The sequence below is a fragment of the Trachurus trachurus genome (assembly GCF_905171665.1).
Source record: "Trachurus trachurus genome assembly, chromosome: 1".
Lineage (NCBI taxonomy): Eukaryota > Metazoa > Chordata > Actinopteri > Carangiformes > Carangidae > Trachurus > Trachurus trachurus.
In genome coordinates, this window is record NC_139891.1 from 39,546,805 (window position 1) to 39,564,107 (window position 17,303).

At 41.0% G+C, this 17,303-nt stretch overlaps 1 protein-coding gene across 1 annotated transcript in view; it reads right to left on the minus strand.

The window, feature by feature from the left end:
- Positions 1-17,303, minus strand: part of kcnh1b (potassium voltage-gated channel, subfamily H (eag-related), member 1b) — a gene marked incomplete at both ends in the record, with an annotated part of 90,822 nt that overhangs the window by 72,077 nt on the left and 1,442 nt on the right. The window contains 4 exons of the mRNA XM_083970031.1: positions 4,913-5,031; positions 5,903-6,031; positions 7,474-7,580; positions 10,243-10,366. Coding sequence (XP_083826157.1) covers positions 4,913-5,031; positions 5,903-6,031; positions 7,474-7,580; positions 10,243-10,366 — 479 coding nt within the window. The remainder of the gene's footprint in view (positions 1-4,912; positions 5,032-5,902; positions 6,032-7,473; positions 7,581-10,242; positions 10,367-17,303) is intronic.

Genomic DNA, 17,303 nt, shown 5'->3' on the forward strand with positions numbered 1-17,303 from the left:
TATTTTTTTATTTTATTTTATTATTAATTTCACCAAAATCCATCACATGATGTGTTTTAGTTTCTTTTCACTTTAAATATGGATTATCAGCAATATAATTCAAGTTTTTGTGGATTTATTTTTGTATTTCTTTTATTTTTACAAATCTGAGCTTTTATTTTGAAAGTTTGAGGACATGACGGTGCGTAGCTTCCTTTCTCCTCAGTCTGCGCTGTCCCTCACTGAGAGAGGTATGTTGTTTTGCTCTGGGATCAACAAATCATATTTCTTGAGTTTAAATGCAAAATTAACGGAAGAATATTGGTGTACAAATGTTTCGAGATGTGTTTATGGAGGCCTTTGTGTAGTGGCGTGTTTTAAGAGCCATTTTGAGCGAGAGAAGGAGAGTTTGTTTTGCTGCGACTTTTCCCTGTATATGTGTGCGTGAGTGAGCGAGTGAGTGCGTGCGTGTGTGTGGGTCGGTCCTCCATGTTGTAGCCTACATGCTCAATGTATTTTATTTTTTGTGTGTGTTAGGAGTTATGTGGAGAGGAGATGACCATTGCACTCACATTGTGTCTCATGTCACCGTCATGCAGGTATGTGTGTGTTTGGCCGCCATGTTAGAAATGTTTGTTTACTTTACTGTGTGGAGAAATGTAGTAGTGAGTAGTGAGTCTGCGCTGTCCCTCACTGAGAGAGGAGTTATGTGGAGAGGAGATGACCATTGCACTCACATTGTGTCTCATGTCACCGTCATGCAGGAATAAAGTTGATGTGAGAACCAGCCCCGTGTCCCCCGGTCATTGAATGAACGCAGAGTACTACACACGAACAGCGTGGTCGGGACCGAGCAGACCCATCCCGGCTACAAGAGCAAACAGATTATTTATATCATGTATTACTTTATGGATAAGTCGTGGGAGCGAATCAGTTTTACTTCTTCTCACTCCTATCCGAGTATGCAACTTGTTCTTTGTTTTGTATATTTTGTGTGCCATGTTTTTATGGCACGTCCTTTTTTAAATTTCATACATTTGTGGTCATTCGCAATAAAAACACACTTTACTACAATTCACAATTAATCTTTTTTGAAATACAAATGGAAAAACAAAAAGCAGCATTGTGGCAAGGTGAAGAGGGCCCGGGCGGGGATCGAACCCACACCTCCCGGGTAAGAGTCATGCGCGCTTGCCAGTCACCCAAAGGGACGTCCCCTTGGCCAAGTAGCCAGGGCGCATGATCAATTGGGGGCATAGTGACAGGAACCTCAACTGTCACAGCATCATCAATACTGAAGAAATTATGTAATGTAATAATGTAAAATGCATTATTTCATGTTTTCTTTGTTGAATTGTTGGTTTAGCGTGTTAGCATGCTAACTGTTGGTTTAGTGTAGCGTGTTATCATGCTGACATGAGGGGAATGTCGATCTCTGCAGGGATCTGCACAAACTTAGGAGTTAGACAAATGAAATGTATCATACAACGATGACACCGGAGGAAATGTCATTGGGTTTTTTTTTTACAGTCTCTCTGCTTTTAATTATGGATTTAAAATGACAAAACTAAAAGTAGATAAATGAGCTCACAGCTTCTGGCAACGTGCACAAAGAACAGTTTCTCTGCCTTGTGGCTGAATTCACAGACAAGTCACTGTAAAATAACATGTTTGAATCTTAACACAGTGTACAAACAGCATCACCCCAGTGGATCGCCCCAATAATGAACTAATTCATTAGTGCAAACACTAATTATCTCTCTGTGGTTAATGGAAAGATTAGTCACAGCTCATTACAGCTGAAGAACTTATCAGCAGCATGAGGCCTGACGGCAGCCGCGCACGTTTGTGTCGTTAACACATCTTATTTTTCATCATGTCAACTGTAAGACAACAGTTAGTTTGATAAAACATGAGTATTCTCTGGATTTATTTATACACCGGGATGTTTTTAATACACAGAGGAAAATACAATCAGCCAAAAACACACAGATGAGAATGAAATAAATAAATGAATGAGCTCGTTATCATCCCTTTTGCCCTGAAGTTGTAAACTGACATCCTTCTTTTCTTCTGAAAAGTGGGTCAAAACGACACAGTGTGAAGATCTGCCAGCCCAGCAGAGAGCAGTGTCACCGTGGAGACAGAACCAGAACCAGAACCAGACAGAACCAGAACCAGAACCAGACACCTCGTCCTCTGCTGCTGTGAGACGATGTGATGTGGATCAGTGGAGAAGAACTGAACACAAGTCAATAAACTAAATAAAGACAAACTCTCTCCACAACATGATGCTGCCTCCTCATTAATATTCATGAGAACATCTCTTCAACTTCATCCGATTCTAAAAAACATCTGTTCGATATAAATGACAGTTATCACATTTATTATAGTATAGTTTCCTATCACAGGGTTTCCTCCTCAGACTGATGCATGAGTCCAACGAGGACAACAAACATACAAACTGACTGACAATAATCAATACTGAAAACAAACCGCAAAAAATGTGGACAAACCCTCAGCAGCAGGTGGAGACATCTTTAAAATAAAACAACTGAAGGAACATTTATCATGTTTTTTTTCTTTCTCTGTAGTGTTTGTTGTGGTTGAAAGAATTGACCCCATAGGTTAGCATTGTGGCTATCGCTAGCGCCGGGGAGCCATGGTAACTCCGGTTTGCCTGCATCAATTTTAGTCGCGTTTTTTGCTCCCCCCCAACACTGGGTGACCATTAGGACAACGATTTAGGGGTCAAAAATGACCGGAATTCTCCTTTAAGTTACATAAAACTATTGTAGACCTCTGGATCTTGGTTAAATACCTGGATCTCCACACCAGATAGTTGGACCAGTCTCAGCCTGGTCAGATGCTACATGAACTGATGAAGCCTCTTGGATGAGAGGTGAAACGTCTTCCTAGACAAATAACTAAGTCCAGTTGCTTTCGATTTAACCTCCTTTGAGATACTATGACCTGGACAAATGAGAATATGCACAGGCTTTGGAGCTTGTAGTTCACAGTCCTCTATGACTCCTGAACCTCAAAGGAGTGAAAGCTAAAATGTTTTGAAGTTCCTCAGGATCGACAACACCTGTGATGAGCCAGGATGAGTGAGGAGAGCTCAGGGAGTAAACAACAGGCCCAACGTTCAATTTCAATAAGAGTGTGTTTGCCTTGCTGCCATCGGTAAACAACAGGAAACACTTCCATCCATCAGCCCGTCTCAACGCTCTGCTCTGCCAAAACGACAGGAAGATGTCAGAGGCTTTTTGTCTCGCATCAATCTAAAGTTCCTCTTCTCTCACACAACAAACAACAATATTCCGCTCAGCCCGTGTTGTTCCTTCATATCAATTCTGTCTCGTGTCGTTCTGTATCAAACACCAGTTGTATTTATTTCCCATTGAAAAGTCATTTATAATCCATCCAGTTCAGGCCTGTGTGTGACTGCTGGAGGCTGCAGTGGATGTATCACAGGTGAGGCAGGTTACAGGGACGTCTTGGTTCTAACTCGGTCTCAAGAACAACTGGACAAGAACAACTGGACAAGACCAACTGGACAAGACCAACTGGACAAGACCAAATGGTCAAAAACAACCTGATGAAACAAAATGGACAAAACCAACTGGACAAAACCAGTAGGAGGAGATCAACTGGAAAAGACTAACTGGAAGAAACCAACCTCATGAGACAAACCGCACTGAACCAAATGGACGACGATGCCAAATGGACGATGCCAAATGGACGATACCAAATTTGACGAAACCAAATGGACGATATCAAATGGACGATGCCAAATGGACGAAACCAAATGGACGACGATGCCAAATGGACGATGCCAAATGGACAAAACCAAATGGACGATACCAAATGGACGAAACCAAATGGACGATGCCAAATGGACGATGCCAAATGGACGAAACCAAATGGACGATACCAAATGGACGAAACCAAATGGACGATACCAAATGGACGATGCCAAATGGACGAAACCAAATGGACGATACCAAATGGACGAAACCAAATGGACGATATCAAATGGACGATACAATATGGACGAAACCAAATGGACGATGCCAAATGGACGATACCAAATGGACGATACAATATGGAAGAAACCAAATGGACGAAACCAAATGGACGGTACCAAATGGACGATACCAAATGGACGAAGACAAACTGGATGACCCAAGCTGTACAAACCACAGACCACATTCCCAATTGGACCAGGTCCAACACCGACTGTCAGAACCTTCATTAGACCCGTTGAGTCTCACCTGGTGTTTCTAATGAGCCGGCGCTGAGTGTGTGTCGTTAACGATAATGTGCCTGTTGGGAGACATAACAGACTCAGCCTGAATCCAATACAGCACAGTCTGTCAAACCTGCTCCCTGCTGCAGTGCAAAGTGTGAGAGCTGATGACTTGACTAGATTCTACTGCTGTGTTTCTAATGTTTGGAAATGAGGACTAACTATCAGAAAGGTTTCCCTGGTTCCCTTCTTCACCTTGTGGATAAACACACAGTCGACATAGACTGTTTTGGTTTTTGCTTTCAAACGCCAAGAAATGTATTGGTAAAGTGGACAAGAACGACCCACAGGAACCTTCTGGTTGTTGGAGAAAAGTCCCTGAATCTAAATGCACCTTATGGTTTTGTCCAACTGTATGAGACGAACTGGACAAAACCACCTGGTACGTGAAGCTGTGAAGCCCAAAATACATCAAAATGCTGAAGAAATCTGTAACACTTTCATGATCTGAAGCCTCCCTATAGGTCAATGATCGCCCAAAGACATTGACATGGATCAACTAATTCTCTGTGGACCTTAAAACCACCGTTCAAAGGCTCAACAGTACATAGTGGAACAGTAGAGTGACTGAGACAGTTTGACTAGAAGCTGATAGGACTTCAGTCAGTGAGATGATGTTACCTCTGCCAGTCGCGAGTGCTTGTGGACATTCTCTCCTTTGTGGACGGTGGGAGCGAGCTGCTGAAGAACTCCTCGACTGCTCGTCAACGCACGAGTCAGACGGGCAAATTTACCCCAACCTGCCAACGAGACACAAAACAACCAGACATCAGCAGCGAACAGGACTGAGGAGTGTCAAGAGTTCCTGATCCACCTCTTTGACCCGGTTTGACCTTTGGTGCAAACTAAGAAACCAACAGACCTTAGGGATAGTTCAACATTTAGTCAAATTGGCCCATTGCCATAATCCCTATAGTCATAGCAGCAGGTTCATTACCTTTAATTGTCGGTGCAAGCTATTTTTAGAACGGCGGAGCAGAGCCGTGAGCTGCTCAGAGCTACGCTACGGAGGCTCATTATGGGATTTCTTGGTTTCCCTCATCAAACTCATCAAATACACAATCCAACAACTCCACAACGCTCTGGTGGACAAGTTGTGAGCTGCACATTCACCACGCTATGAGATAATAACACAACGTTACCACACAGAGTTGTTTTAGAGGGAAGTTCGTGCAAAACCACTGATGCACGTTGCCTTCAGGGACAGTTTTTCATCAACAGTCTCTGTATTTCCCTCTAAAACAACTCTGTCTGGTAACGTTGTGTTATTATCTCATAGCGTGGTGAATGTGCAGGTCACAACTTGTCCACAAAAGCGTTTTGGAATTGTTGGATTGTGTATTTGATGAGTTTGATGAGGGAAACCAAGAAATCCCATAATGAACCTCTGTAGCGTAGCTCTGAGCAGCTCACGGCTCTGCTCCGCCATTCTAAAAACAGCTTGCACCGACAATTAAAGGTAACGAACCTACTGCTATGACTATAGGGATTATGGCAATGGGCCAATTCGCCAAAATGTTTAACTATCCCTTTAAATCGTCAGTAATCATTCGTATGGTTCTGTCAAAGAGTCGGTATGAGGTGAGTCCAGACTATCAGGATGCCACCCACCTTTAGAAGAGTCGTCCTCGATTGGCTGCTTGAAGGCGGTGATGTCACTGAAGGTGCAGAGGAACAGGACGACTTTGTCCTGCTCGTTCCTGATGGGGGCGATCTTCACAAAGAACCAGACCGGCATCCCTACGGCGCCAAGACACAGGAAGTCAGTAGATTATTATAATATTTAATTATCATGTCAATGGCTGTGTGTTTGGTTTTTTTCTTTTGTGCCGTCTTATTTCAACTTTCCGTTCCTGTTTGTTTTTGTGGTGTTGAATGGAACTCACTTATTGTCCATTTGTTACAAATAAAGTTAGTTTCAATAAATAACTCTCTCACATCTGTCCTTGACCTTGTGATGTTTTCCACCAGCATTGAGGGGGAGTCGGTCAGAGAGGAGGTTATTTAGATTTTTTGAGCAAATGACGAGAGTTTAAAGCGATAGTTCACCCAAGATTGAAAGTTCACTCATTATCTCCTCCCCCTCATGTGGACTAAGGGCTGGGAGAAGTTTCAGAGTCCTCCGTGGCTTCTCTGAGTTACAGGGGGTCTCGGCGTAGCAGTGCATGTCCATATAACGGTTGCAAATGGATACCAACTGTCTTCGTAACAAAAAGACACACCAAAAAACATCCAAATACCACCATGCTGCTCGTATGTAATGTCCGTCTTGTATTGAAGCCCCGAAATGAGAAATTGTCCCAAAAAAAATTAAATAAGTCTATATTTCAAGCTTGTTTTGTAGCAGAAGCTTCTCAAAGCTCCTCTTCCTGGTTAGTCATATCTGGACGAACTGGGAAGAGAACAGACCCTGGTTTGTCCAAATATGACGAACCGGGAAGAGAAGCTTTGAGAAGCTTCTGCTGCAAAACGAGCTTGAAATATAGACTTATTTAATTTTTTTTGGGACAATTTCGCATTTCGGGGCTTCAATACAAGACGGACATTACATACGAGCAGCATGGAGGTATTTGGATGTCTTTTTGTTACGAAGACAGTTGGTATCCATTTGCAACCGTTATATGGACATGCACTGCTACGCCGAGACCCCCTGTAACTCAGAGAAGCCACGGAGGACTCTGAAACTTCTCCCAGCTCTTAGTCCACATGAGGGGGAGGAGATCATGAGTGAAATTTTAATCTTGGGTGAACTATCCCTTTAAGTTTGTGAGGTCGGTGTCCAGAGACGAATCAACAGGTTCAGTTTAAATATGATTCACAGCTTCATATCGACCTTCTATTTTTACTGCTGCTGACCTGGATACATGTCTGATTCTCTGCATGTAGAAGAGATAAATAAGCTAATGAGTGAAACTGCTGATTCATTAAGCCGAGCGGCCGGTCACTTCTCTCCGCCGACAGTCTCTGCTGCCAGATTTGAGGAGCTCAAACGGCTGAGAGGCCGCCGACTGTCACCGTGGCATGTCCCAGTTTAGGACCTAAAACTGGGTCTCCGGGTCTTGAGATCCTTGGGCTTCTGGGATTCTGGGGATTCAGGTCAGATGAAACACCTTGACGAGTAGCTACACACAGGACAGAAAGACAGAAAGCTACGCGGCCTCGTCCACACAGGAAGCACTCACGGTTTTTCTTGTACATGAGAATCTCGAAGGAGTTCATCTCGTAGTTCTCGAAGGTCAGACGGACCTTCTCGCTCGTCTCTTTGTCCGTCAGCTCTCCGTACATGAAGCTGAAGAGAAAACACAGACGCTCAGCACAATCATCACGTAAAGGGATAGTTCAACATTTTGTCAAGTTGGCCCATTGCCATAATCCCTATAGTCATAGCAGTAGGTTCGTTACCTTTAATTGTCGGTGCAAGCTGTTTTTAGAACGGCGGAGCAGAGCCGTGAGCTGCTCAGAGCTACGCTACGGAGGCTTATTATGGCACTGATTCTTGAAACTTTGGCAAAAACATGTCCCACTAAGAAAAGTGCTCATTCTGTTGGAAATGAATAACATTGTCATGAATAAAAAGAAGAAAGATTATACTCAGGGGGTCCTTTGCACACATGTAAGGTTATTTTATGGTTTTATTTTTAATTTGTATTAATTTCATGATTATATGCTGGCCCATGGCCTACAAAATCAGTTGTCCTCGGATAGGGGTTAATAATTTCAACTTGATTAAAAAAACAAAAAGTAATAATTTAATTGAATAATATCTTTACTAAATGAAAGATTACATTGTAATGTTTATTAAAAACTACAAAAAGTGAGTTTTGAACAATATTTACTATTACTTTGTGGCTGCTGAAAATGTGTCCCATATATTCGTCACCACCGTCAGATATTTATAAAAAACAATAAAATCAGGCAAATACAAGGTCAGCAATATTTCTGAGGATCCCCTTTTCAAACCTTCAGCTCTACAGCATGCTTTAAGATCACTCAAGCTCCTGTAAGTTTGCTATTTTCTCTTAAAATGGTTCATATTTGTTGACACTGATACTGTCGCAACCATAACATGTCAACACCGTCTCTTTTGTAAAAAAAATATTAGATTAGATTATGACATTAATGTATACTTTTTAAAAAGAGGTTTGAAGTAGCTAGCAACAGGAGGAAAACAAAATGGCTAATGTGAACAACTCATGCATATCATGTGAAAGAGTAGATTTTTGTCACCACCGTCAGACGTCACCACCGTCAGGTTTTGTGTCTGACGGTGAAGAAAATGTATTCATACTGCTCAGGATTGTTATGTTTTGGACCAAATACTTAAATAAATTTGTTAAGCAAGAAGTGATTGACTTTGGTAGTATTCATTTTTGAATTGTATGTTGTAAATGAAGCCATTGTCACCACCGTCAGATTAGTGTCACCACCGTCAGAGGGACTTTTATTTGTTTTAAATGAACATACTTACAACATTTCCTCAGTGCTGTTGAGTTATTAAAGGGATAGTTCAACATTTTGGCAAATTGGCCCATTGCCATAATCCCTATAGTCATAGCAGTAGGTTCGTTACCTTTATTTGTCGGTGTAAGCTATTTTTAGTACAGCGGAGCGCAGCAGCAGGCTGTTCAGAGCTACACTATGGAGGCTAATGGAATTTCTTGGTTTCCCTCATCAAACTCATCAAATACAAAATCCCAAAACTCCAAAACGCTTTCGTGGACAAGTTGTGAGCTGCACAATCACCACGCTATGAGATAATAATGGAACATTACGAGACAGAGTTGTTTTAGAGGTAAATTCATGCAAAACCACTGATGCGCGTTGCGTTCAGGGACAGTTTTTCAGCAAGCAGACTCTGTATTTACCTCGAAAACGGCTCAGTTTCGTAACGTTCCATTATTATCTCATAGCGTGGTGATTGTGCAGGTCACAACTTGTCCACGAAAGCGTTTTGGAGTTTTGGGATTTTGTATTTGATGAGTTTGATGAGGGAAACCAAGAAATTCCATTAGCCTCCATAGTGTAGCTCTGAGCAGCCTGCCGCTCCGCTCCTCCGTTCTAAAAATAGCTTACACCGACAAATAAAGGTAACGAACCTACTGCTATGACTATAGCGATTATGGCAATGGGCCAATTTGCCAAAATGTTGAACTATCCCTTTAAAGTACTAGTCTCTTTTAATTCAAAAATGTGTTGTAAATACCAATTAGACCAAATAAATTCAAAATAATGTGCCTTTTATTGTGTCTGACGGTGTTAACAAAAACAAAGTTATAGCTGTAAAAACGCCTATTTTATGAAAAAATAACAAAATCAGGAGGTTGCACCGATACATTGCTGTACTGCCAAGACCAAGGTCTATAATGATATACCTTTAGATTTTGTCATTTAAGTAACTTTTTATTTTCAAAATTAAAACCTGTTTTATCCAATTTTCCAAGAATCAGTGACGGGATTTCTTGGTTTCCCTCATCAAACTCATCAAATACACAATCCAACAACTCCACAACGCTCTGGTGGACAAGTTGTGACCTGCACATTCACCACGCTATGAGATAATAACACAACGTTACCAGACAGAGTTGTTTTAGAGGGAAATACATGCAAAACCGCTGATGTGTGTTGCCTTCAGGGACAGTTTTTCATCATCAATCTCTGTATTTCCCTCTAAAACAACTCTGTGTGGTAACGTTGTGTTATTATCTCCTAGCGTGGTGAATGTGCAGCTCACAACTTGTCCACCAGAGCGTTGTGGAGTTGTTGGATTGTGTATTTGATGAGTTTGATGAGGGAAACCAAGAAATCCCATAATGAGCCTCCAATTAATTAAAGGCAACGAACCTACTGCTATGACTATAGGGATTATGGCAATGGGGCCAACTTGACAAAATGTTGAACTATCCCTTTAAAGGATATAGTGCTAGGTGTATGTGTTGTTGTTGCTATGATACCTGCAGGTGCTGCTCTTCTGCATGACCTCGGCTCGGTGGTAGCCGGCCAGTTTGCAGAAGCCATCGTTGCTGTAGACGATCGGCCAGTCAACGATCTGTGCGTTGCCCAGAACAAAGTTGGTGTCTGAACACACAAACAAGTAGGTTAGAAACACACACACACACATTACATAACAACCATGTTTCCAATTATTCTCTAGTCAGTTAATGAAATGAATCGCAAAATGTTCATCTAAACCCATCGTGGAGCAGTTTATTGGTACTGACCAATTACAGCTCACTTCCACAAACAGCTAAAGGCCAATCACAGCAAACACAAACACACCAGGCCACAGCAGCACAGGGAGGTTGGACCAATCAGGACTGGGTTAAAGCTCCTTACACCGGCCGCCAGGACTTCCTGTGACTTTGTGATGTCACAACAAAGCAGTCACCAAGCCCCGCCCACCCAGACCCACCATCCACCCAACAACTGACCAGCAGATAGACACCATCCTTTCCACTGTGCGTGCAGTAACAAGGGAGATAGAGCCGTATCGCTGTAATTAGCTTAGCTCAAACACTGGAATTGTATAGGTAGTGTTAGCCTGCCTCCTACCTAAAGTCGCTAATTAGCTTAGCTCAAACACTGGAAGTGTATAGGTAGTGTTAGCCTGCCTCCACCTAAAGTCATCAGAGAAACTCTTCAGCAACTCTAAACGGAAACCGGCGGGCCGATCTTCATCTCAGAGCTGACAAAACTCTCCGGTAAGGCATCTTGAGCGGTCAAATGCCGCTAACGGGACCAGATCGGTCAAAACGGAGGGTTCAAGCTAAGACGCTTTATTTTGGTTAAAGCTAGCTACATCGAAGGTAGGTTAGCTTCCTGTTTCAAAGTAAAAGCACAGATTCTATCCTCATGGTTTTCTGTATAAGGGCAACGGGTGTTTTATTCTGTGAAAGTAACCGGAAGCTAGCTTGAGTAGCGCCGAATTCGTCCGAACAAAATTATAAACAGCTGGTATTTAGACAAATTAACGACACACTGCTGATCTAAACGGCTACTTTCTCGCCTAAACATGTTTGAAATGTGGATAAAGTGAAATATTTACAGAGTTTAGAGCTAAAATAAAATCAGCTTTTGACTGCTGATTTCGGCTCGGGTAGGAGGCAGGCTAACACTACCCATACACTTCCAGCGTTTGAGCTAAGCTAATTAGCGACTTTAGGTGGAGGCAGGCTAACACTACCCTTACACTTCCAGCGTTTGAGCTAAGCTAATTAGCGACTTTAGGTGGAGGCAGGCTAACACTACCTATACACTTCCAGTGTTTGAGCTAAGCTAATTAGCGACTTTAGGTGGAGGCAGGCTAACACTACCCATACACTTCCAGTGTTTGAGCTAAGCTAATTACGGGCGATACGGCTCTATCTCCCTTGTTACTGCACGCACAGTGGAAAGGATGGTGTCTATCTGCTGGTCATGGACTCGGGAGTGAGGCAAGACACGAAAAAAAAAAATTGGTGTATCCCTTTAAGGATTTAGTTTCTCTGAGTGTTTTATTCTGAAATCTGTTCTATTTTTTTATTGGATCACTGAAAGACCAGTCAGCCAATCGCCTCTCTTCTGAACCCAGTGATGAAGTGTAAGTGCATTTACACATTTCAAGTGTGGTGAAGTGTCGTTGTCACGCAGCTGTGATGGATGTCTTGTCTTCACACGCTGGCCGACACAAGTGTTTCCTGTGCAGCGCTGACATTAATGTTTAGTTCTACCATGATAACACAAAGCCTCAATGTTTCTCTCTGCTCATTCTTTTTTTTTTTTTCAAAACAAAAGCCTGCACTGGATCGCCACAGAGGAGGAGGAGGAGGAGGAAGAGGAGCATGGCGTGCAGCCGCAGTGCAGCCTGCAGGCTTTAACATGCACCAAAAAAAACCTCAGAGGAGTTCGACTACACGACTGCTCCGATGCAGAAACTAAACACATGACGGGACCAAACGTCACGCAGCAGCGCGGAGGAGACGGAGATTTGTTTTGAAAGGAAGCAACACTACACTATGACACAGTCACAACACAAACACAAACACACGTCAGTCAAAAGCTCAATGAAATGTCAATATCTGATGTTGATATTGATATAATTGCATTGATTATCAGTCATAGTGAGGGAAAATAACTATATTTAACATAATGAAACACTGTTGGGATAATGAAATGTCTTTGTAGCTGTTTTACAACTTCATTTCATTTTCGATTTATTTCATTCATGGTATGTACATTCTCACATAGTTGCACATATAGTGTACACAATTTCACCATAAATGAAAAGGAGCAGGATGAAGAAAACTTATAATACCTGCCCCTCTCTGTTGTTATAGTTACATTGTCTTACTTCAACACCAATATTATTCTCTGTTTCAAAATATTAAAGATGATGAAACAGTAATGACAAAAAAACAAACAAAATAACGGAAGACACCACTCGGCTATCTATCTTTTTCTTTTTTCCCCCTTCTTTTTCTCTTTCTCCTTCTTCTTTTTTGTAGATACTTGTCTTTTCTTTTTTAAACATTTTCTTAAACTGAGACATACTTGTACAACTTTTCAGTTCCTTGCTTTGTGAATGCCATAGTTTTACACCTGCAACAGAAATAAACATTTGGTTTAAGCTTAACCTTGCAAATGTATGTTTAAAATCCAGCTTCAGTCTGTTTTATCCTCTTCCTCCAGTTTAAACAAGCTTTGTAAATGTTCTGGTAACGATCTGTTCTTTGCTTTAAACATTATTTTTAGGGTCTGTAATTCTAATATATCCCCCATTTTCAACAAACCCACAGAAATAAAAAAAACCTATTTGAGGGATCTCTATTACCTGCCTTGTGGATAACTCTTACTGCTCTTTTCTCATACCATAGTGTGTTTGTTCAAATGTGTGTACCTCTTTATATAATCCAACCTCATTACAGCGTTCATGTTAAAACAGCTTCACAGCGCTGGTAAATGATTGCACTAATTGGGATAATTCCTGCCGATCTCTGTGACCTCCCATGACCTTCCCTCTAGCGCCCCCTCTAGGACACGTGGAGGTAGACTCAGCTCGCTTTCATCCTCTGTGATTTAATTAACGGGGGTGAAACGGACTCAACGGCAGAACTGCGTCATGGTAATTAATTGTTGAGCTGCAGGTTGTCGGTACAGTGAATTAACCAACATCCATGACGCTGCTGTGTGTGTGTGTCTGTGTGTTTAGGATATGGGCACATGCTGTATGTACAGCTGTCATGTGAAAACCCTGTCTGTTTACTTTCTTTCTTTTTTTTTTTTAAAGGTCCAGAGCAAATACAAACCTGGAAGTGGAGCCACGTTAATAAACCACGACTTCTTTTAACAAGACTTTTGAAAATTAACACTAAATTAAATTTGAGACCTGAACATGATCTGTAAAAGTGGGTTTGGTAAAGACGTTTAGGCTACACTGAGATAAAGTAAAGTAAAAGTGTTAAAGGGTCATTATACAGTAGTATAAAGGTAGATGTTTGTGTTAAAGCTCCTTCAGTTTAAAGGTAGATGTTTGTATTAAAGCTCCATACAGTATAAAGGTAGATATTTGTGTTAAAGCTCCATACAGTATAAAGGTAGATGTTTGTGTTAAAGCTCCATACAGTATAAAGGTAGATGTTTGTGTTAAAGCTCCATACAGTATAAAGGTAGATGTTTGTATTAAAGCTCCATACAGTATAAAGGTAGATATTTGTGTTAAAGCTCCATACAGTATAAAGGTAGATGTTTGTGTTAAAGCTCCATACAGTATAAAGGTAGATGTTTGTGTTAAAGCTCCATACAGTATAAAGGTAGATGTTTGTATTAAAGCTCCATACAGTATAAAGGTAGATGTTTGTATTAAAGCTCCATACAGTATAAAGGTAGATGTTTGTATTAAAGCTCCATACAGTATAAAGGTAGATGTTTGTATTAAAGCTCCATACAGTATAAAGGTAGATGTTTGTGTTAAAGCTCCATACAGTATAAAGGTAGATGTTTGTGTTAAAGCTCCATACAGTATAAAGGTAGATGTTTGTGTTAAAGCTCCTTCAAAATAAAGGTAGATGTTTGTGTTAAAGCTCCATACAGTATAAAGGTAGATGTTTGTGTTTAAGCTCCATACAGTATAAAGGTAGATGTTTGTGTTAAAGCTCCATACAGTATAAAGGTAGATGTCCATGTGTAGTGTGATTATAAAGCAGCTCTAGGTTCTATATTAATACTGTGAAAGTATCAGAGAAATGCACACAGCCTGGATTTAGAAACTGAGCCTTAAAACCAGCCGTCAGGACTTCCTGTCACTTTGTGATGTCACAACTAAGCTGTCACCCAAAGCCCCGCCCACCACCATCCGACAACTTGCAGGATGTGGTTTCTCTGAGTGTTTTATTTTGAAATCTGCTCTGTTCTTTTATTGAATCACTTCAGAAAACAGTCGGCCAATCAGAAGAGGGGCTCAGAACCTCCTCCTCCTCCTCTCTTCTGATTGGCTGACACTGACCTGTTGTTACTAGAGCTCCAGAGAGAATCTGAGAGAGGAGATGAAAACTACACAGATGGTTTTTAGATCTCCTCATGGATCAACCTTTTCAAAATAAAAGCACAGCAGCAGCAGAAGGAGAAAACATGGAGCTTTATGACTGGTGTCAGAGAGGAGTTAATTCAACTTTATGGTCATTTTGAGGCTGTAAAATCACTTTTCATTATTATTACACAGTAGCTGAACATTAAAAGCTTCACATACACATGGAGCACTGACTTGTATTAGAACAAACTCTCTTTCCGTTGGTTTGGCTTATTATGGCCTGAACGTAAATTTTAATAACATAAAATCTGACTCTGGACTCTGTAAATCTTACACACACAGACACACACAAAAAAAAAAACTTGGTAGCAACCCAAAAAAATGAATAAATTCAAGGCAGTAAAATGATAAAATGACCATTTGGCTTCATGAACCCCTCAGACACTGGAAGAGAAATAAGAAGCTACAAATAGAGGGAGGGAAGTAGACACAACAACAGCGAGGATTAAACACACAAACTACTTGGGGGCACATGTACACAACAGTACGTGGAAACACTGGTCTGTACCTGTCTGTCTATGTGATAATGTCCAGACTGAAAAAGGTGAAAAGAAAAGTGGTTAAAGGAGCAGAGGCAGCCGATGACTTCACGTTTCACAGAGTCGGAGCTGAAAAGTCCCTTACTCACTGTTGTCGTCCCTCTAGAGCCATTAAAACTAATGTTACTGTGGATTTACGACTCATTTTTAAGACTTTGGCTAATCATGTCGGACTGGGGCAAGAAACCAAAGTCTGTTCACCTGCACTGAAATAAAACAAAAACACAACACAACAAAACGACAGCAGTGTCGCTTGTTAAAAAAACGACAAAAACAGAATCCAACCCAACATCTGTAGTGAGACCGACCAATGGCCTCGCAGGTTCACTCTGAGCTATAACTCCACATTTTACAGACAATAAAGAGAGAGTGTAGTTCTATAAGCCTTAAAGGACAATTCTGGGCAAATTCAACTCAGGCTGTATGTTCCTAACATTTTAGGTCTAAAAGAAGGAATCTGAAGGTTTCCAGTTTAATGTCTCCTGTTTTGCGGTAGTTGTGTCTGTCCCCGCATCGCCACGGCAGCGATGAATGGGAGCGGATTGAAGTTCTGCTGCTTAGGCTGTTTCCATCCCTCAAAGCCACAGACAGCGTCAGATGGAGACTCAAACATGCACCCAGAAGTTTATTTACTTCAACAAGCCGACATGTTTGTAAAACTAGATCTAATTCAAAGTCTGGCGGAGTCGAGAACTAGTTGACGCTCGGTGTGTTCAGGTGCAGGGGGAAGCTCCCGTTTGTGTCATAAACACAGGAATATCAACTCTTGACTTGCTTCAAGTAATAAAAACTTCTCAGTGCATGTTTGAGTAGCCACCTGACGCTGTCTGTGGGAAAAAATGTACACTTGAAGCAAGTCAAGAGTTGATATTCCTGTGTTTATGACACAAACGGGAGCTTCCCCCTGCACCTGAACACACCGAGCGTCAACTAGGTCTCGACTCCGCCAGACTTTGAATCAGATCTAGTTTTACAAACATGTCGGCTTGTTGAAGTAAATAAACTTCTGGCTGCATGTTTGAGTCTCCATCTGACGCTGTCTGTGGCTTTGAGGGATGGAAACAGCCTAAGCAGCAGAACTTCAATCCGCTCCCATTCATTGCTGCCGTGGCGATGTGGGGACAGATGTTGTAGATTTGCGACCCGACTCATTAGCATCAATTCTGGGCCGAAGTTTGGCAAAAAAAAAAAAAAAATCTTATATTTTCTTATAATTATAGTAAGTAACTATTCTTACTCTTACTTACAACAGTGAGAATAGAACGATTTGATAGTACTGTATTTCCCCAGAGTATTGTATTTTCCCAAGATTTGTGTAAAATTAAGTAAAAGCGTGTCCCAAGCCGGTTCAGTTCAGTTCTGTTGAAGCAAATAAAAGCCTGGGCTTCTTTTAGATGATTTAGGGTAAAAAAAAAAAAAAAAAAAAAAAAAAAAAAAATTAAATTGTTCTATGTTTCAAGTAATTAACACAATCTATTGTTCCTATTGTTCCTTCGCAGAGGAACTGTTACTTCAGCTATTATTAATCCTCACTATTAATACATCTGATAGTGTTTATTGATTGGTCAGTGTGTTAAACTTCGGAAAAGAGAGTAAAATACAAAATAATTAACATATTGTGTGTTGTCTGACTTTTTTCTGACCAACCAACAATCCAAAATCCCAAACTATTGAATCCATTTGCACAATAACAAGATAATAACAATCTGAGTCATCTTATGAAGCGTTTTTGCTTTTAAAAAATGAATCATTGACAACATTTTCTTTTTAAAGATTCCAATTAATCAAGACAGGAAAAAAATCTCAGGATAAATTGTATTATGCCCACTAGTCAGCACAGATTATTTTATTCAAAATCGGTTTATTGGTCAGTGTCTAAAGGTAGTACAAAAATGCCCGTTATTTGTCCGTT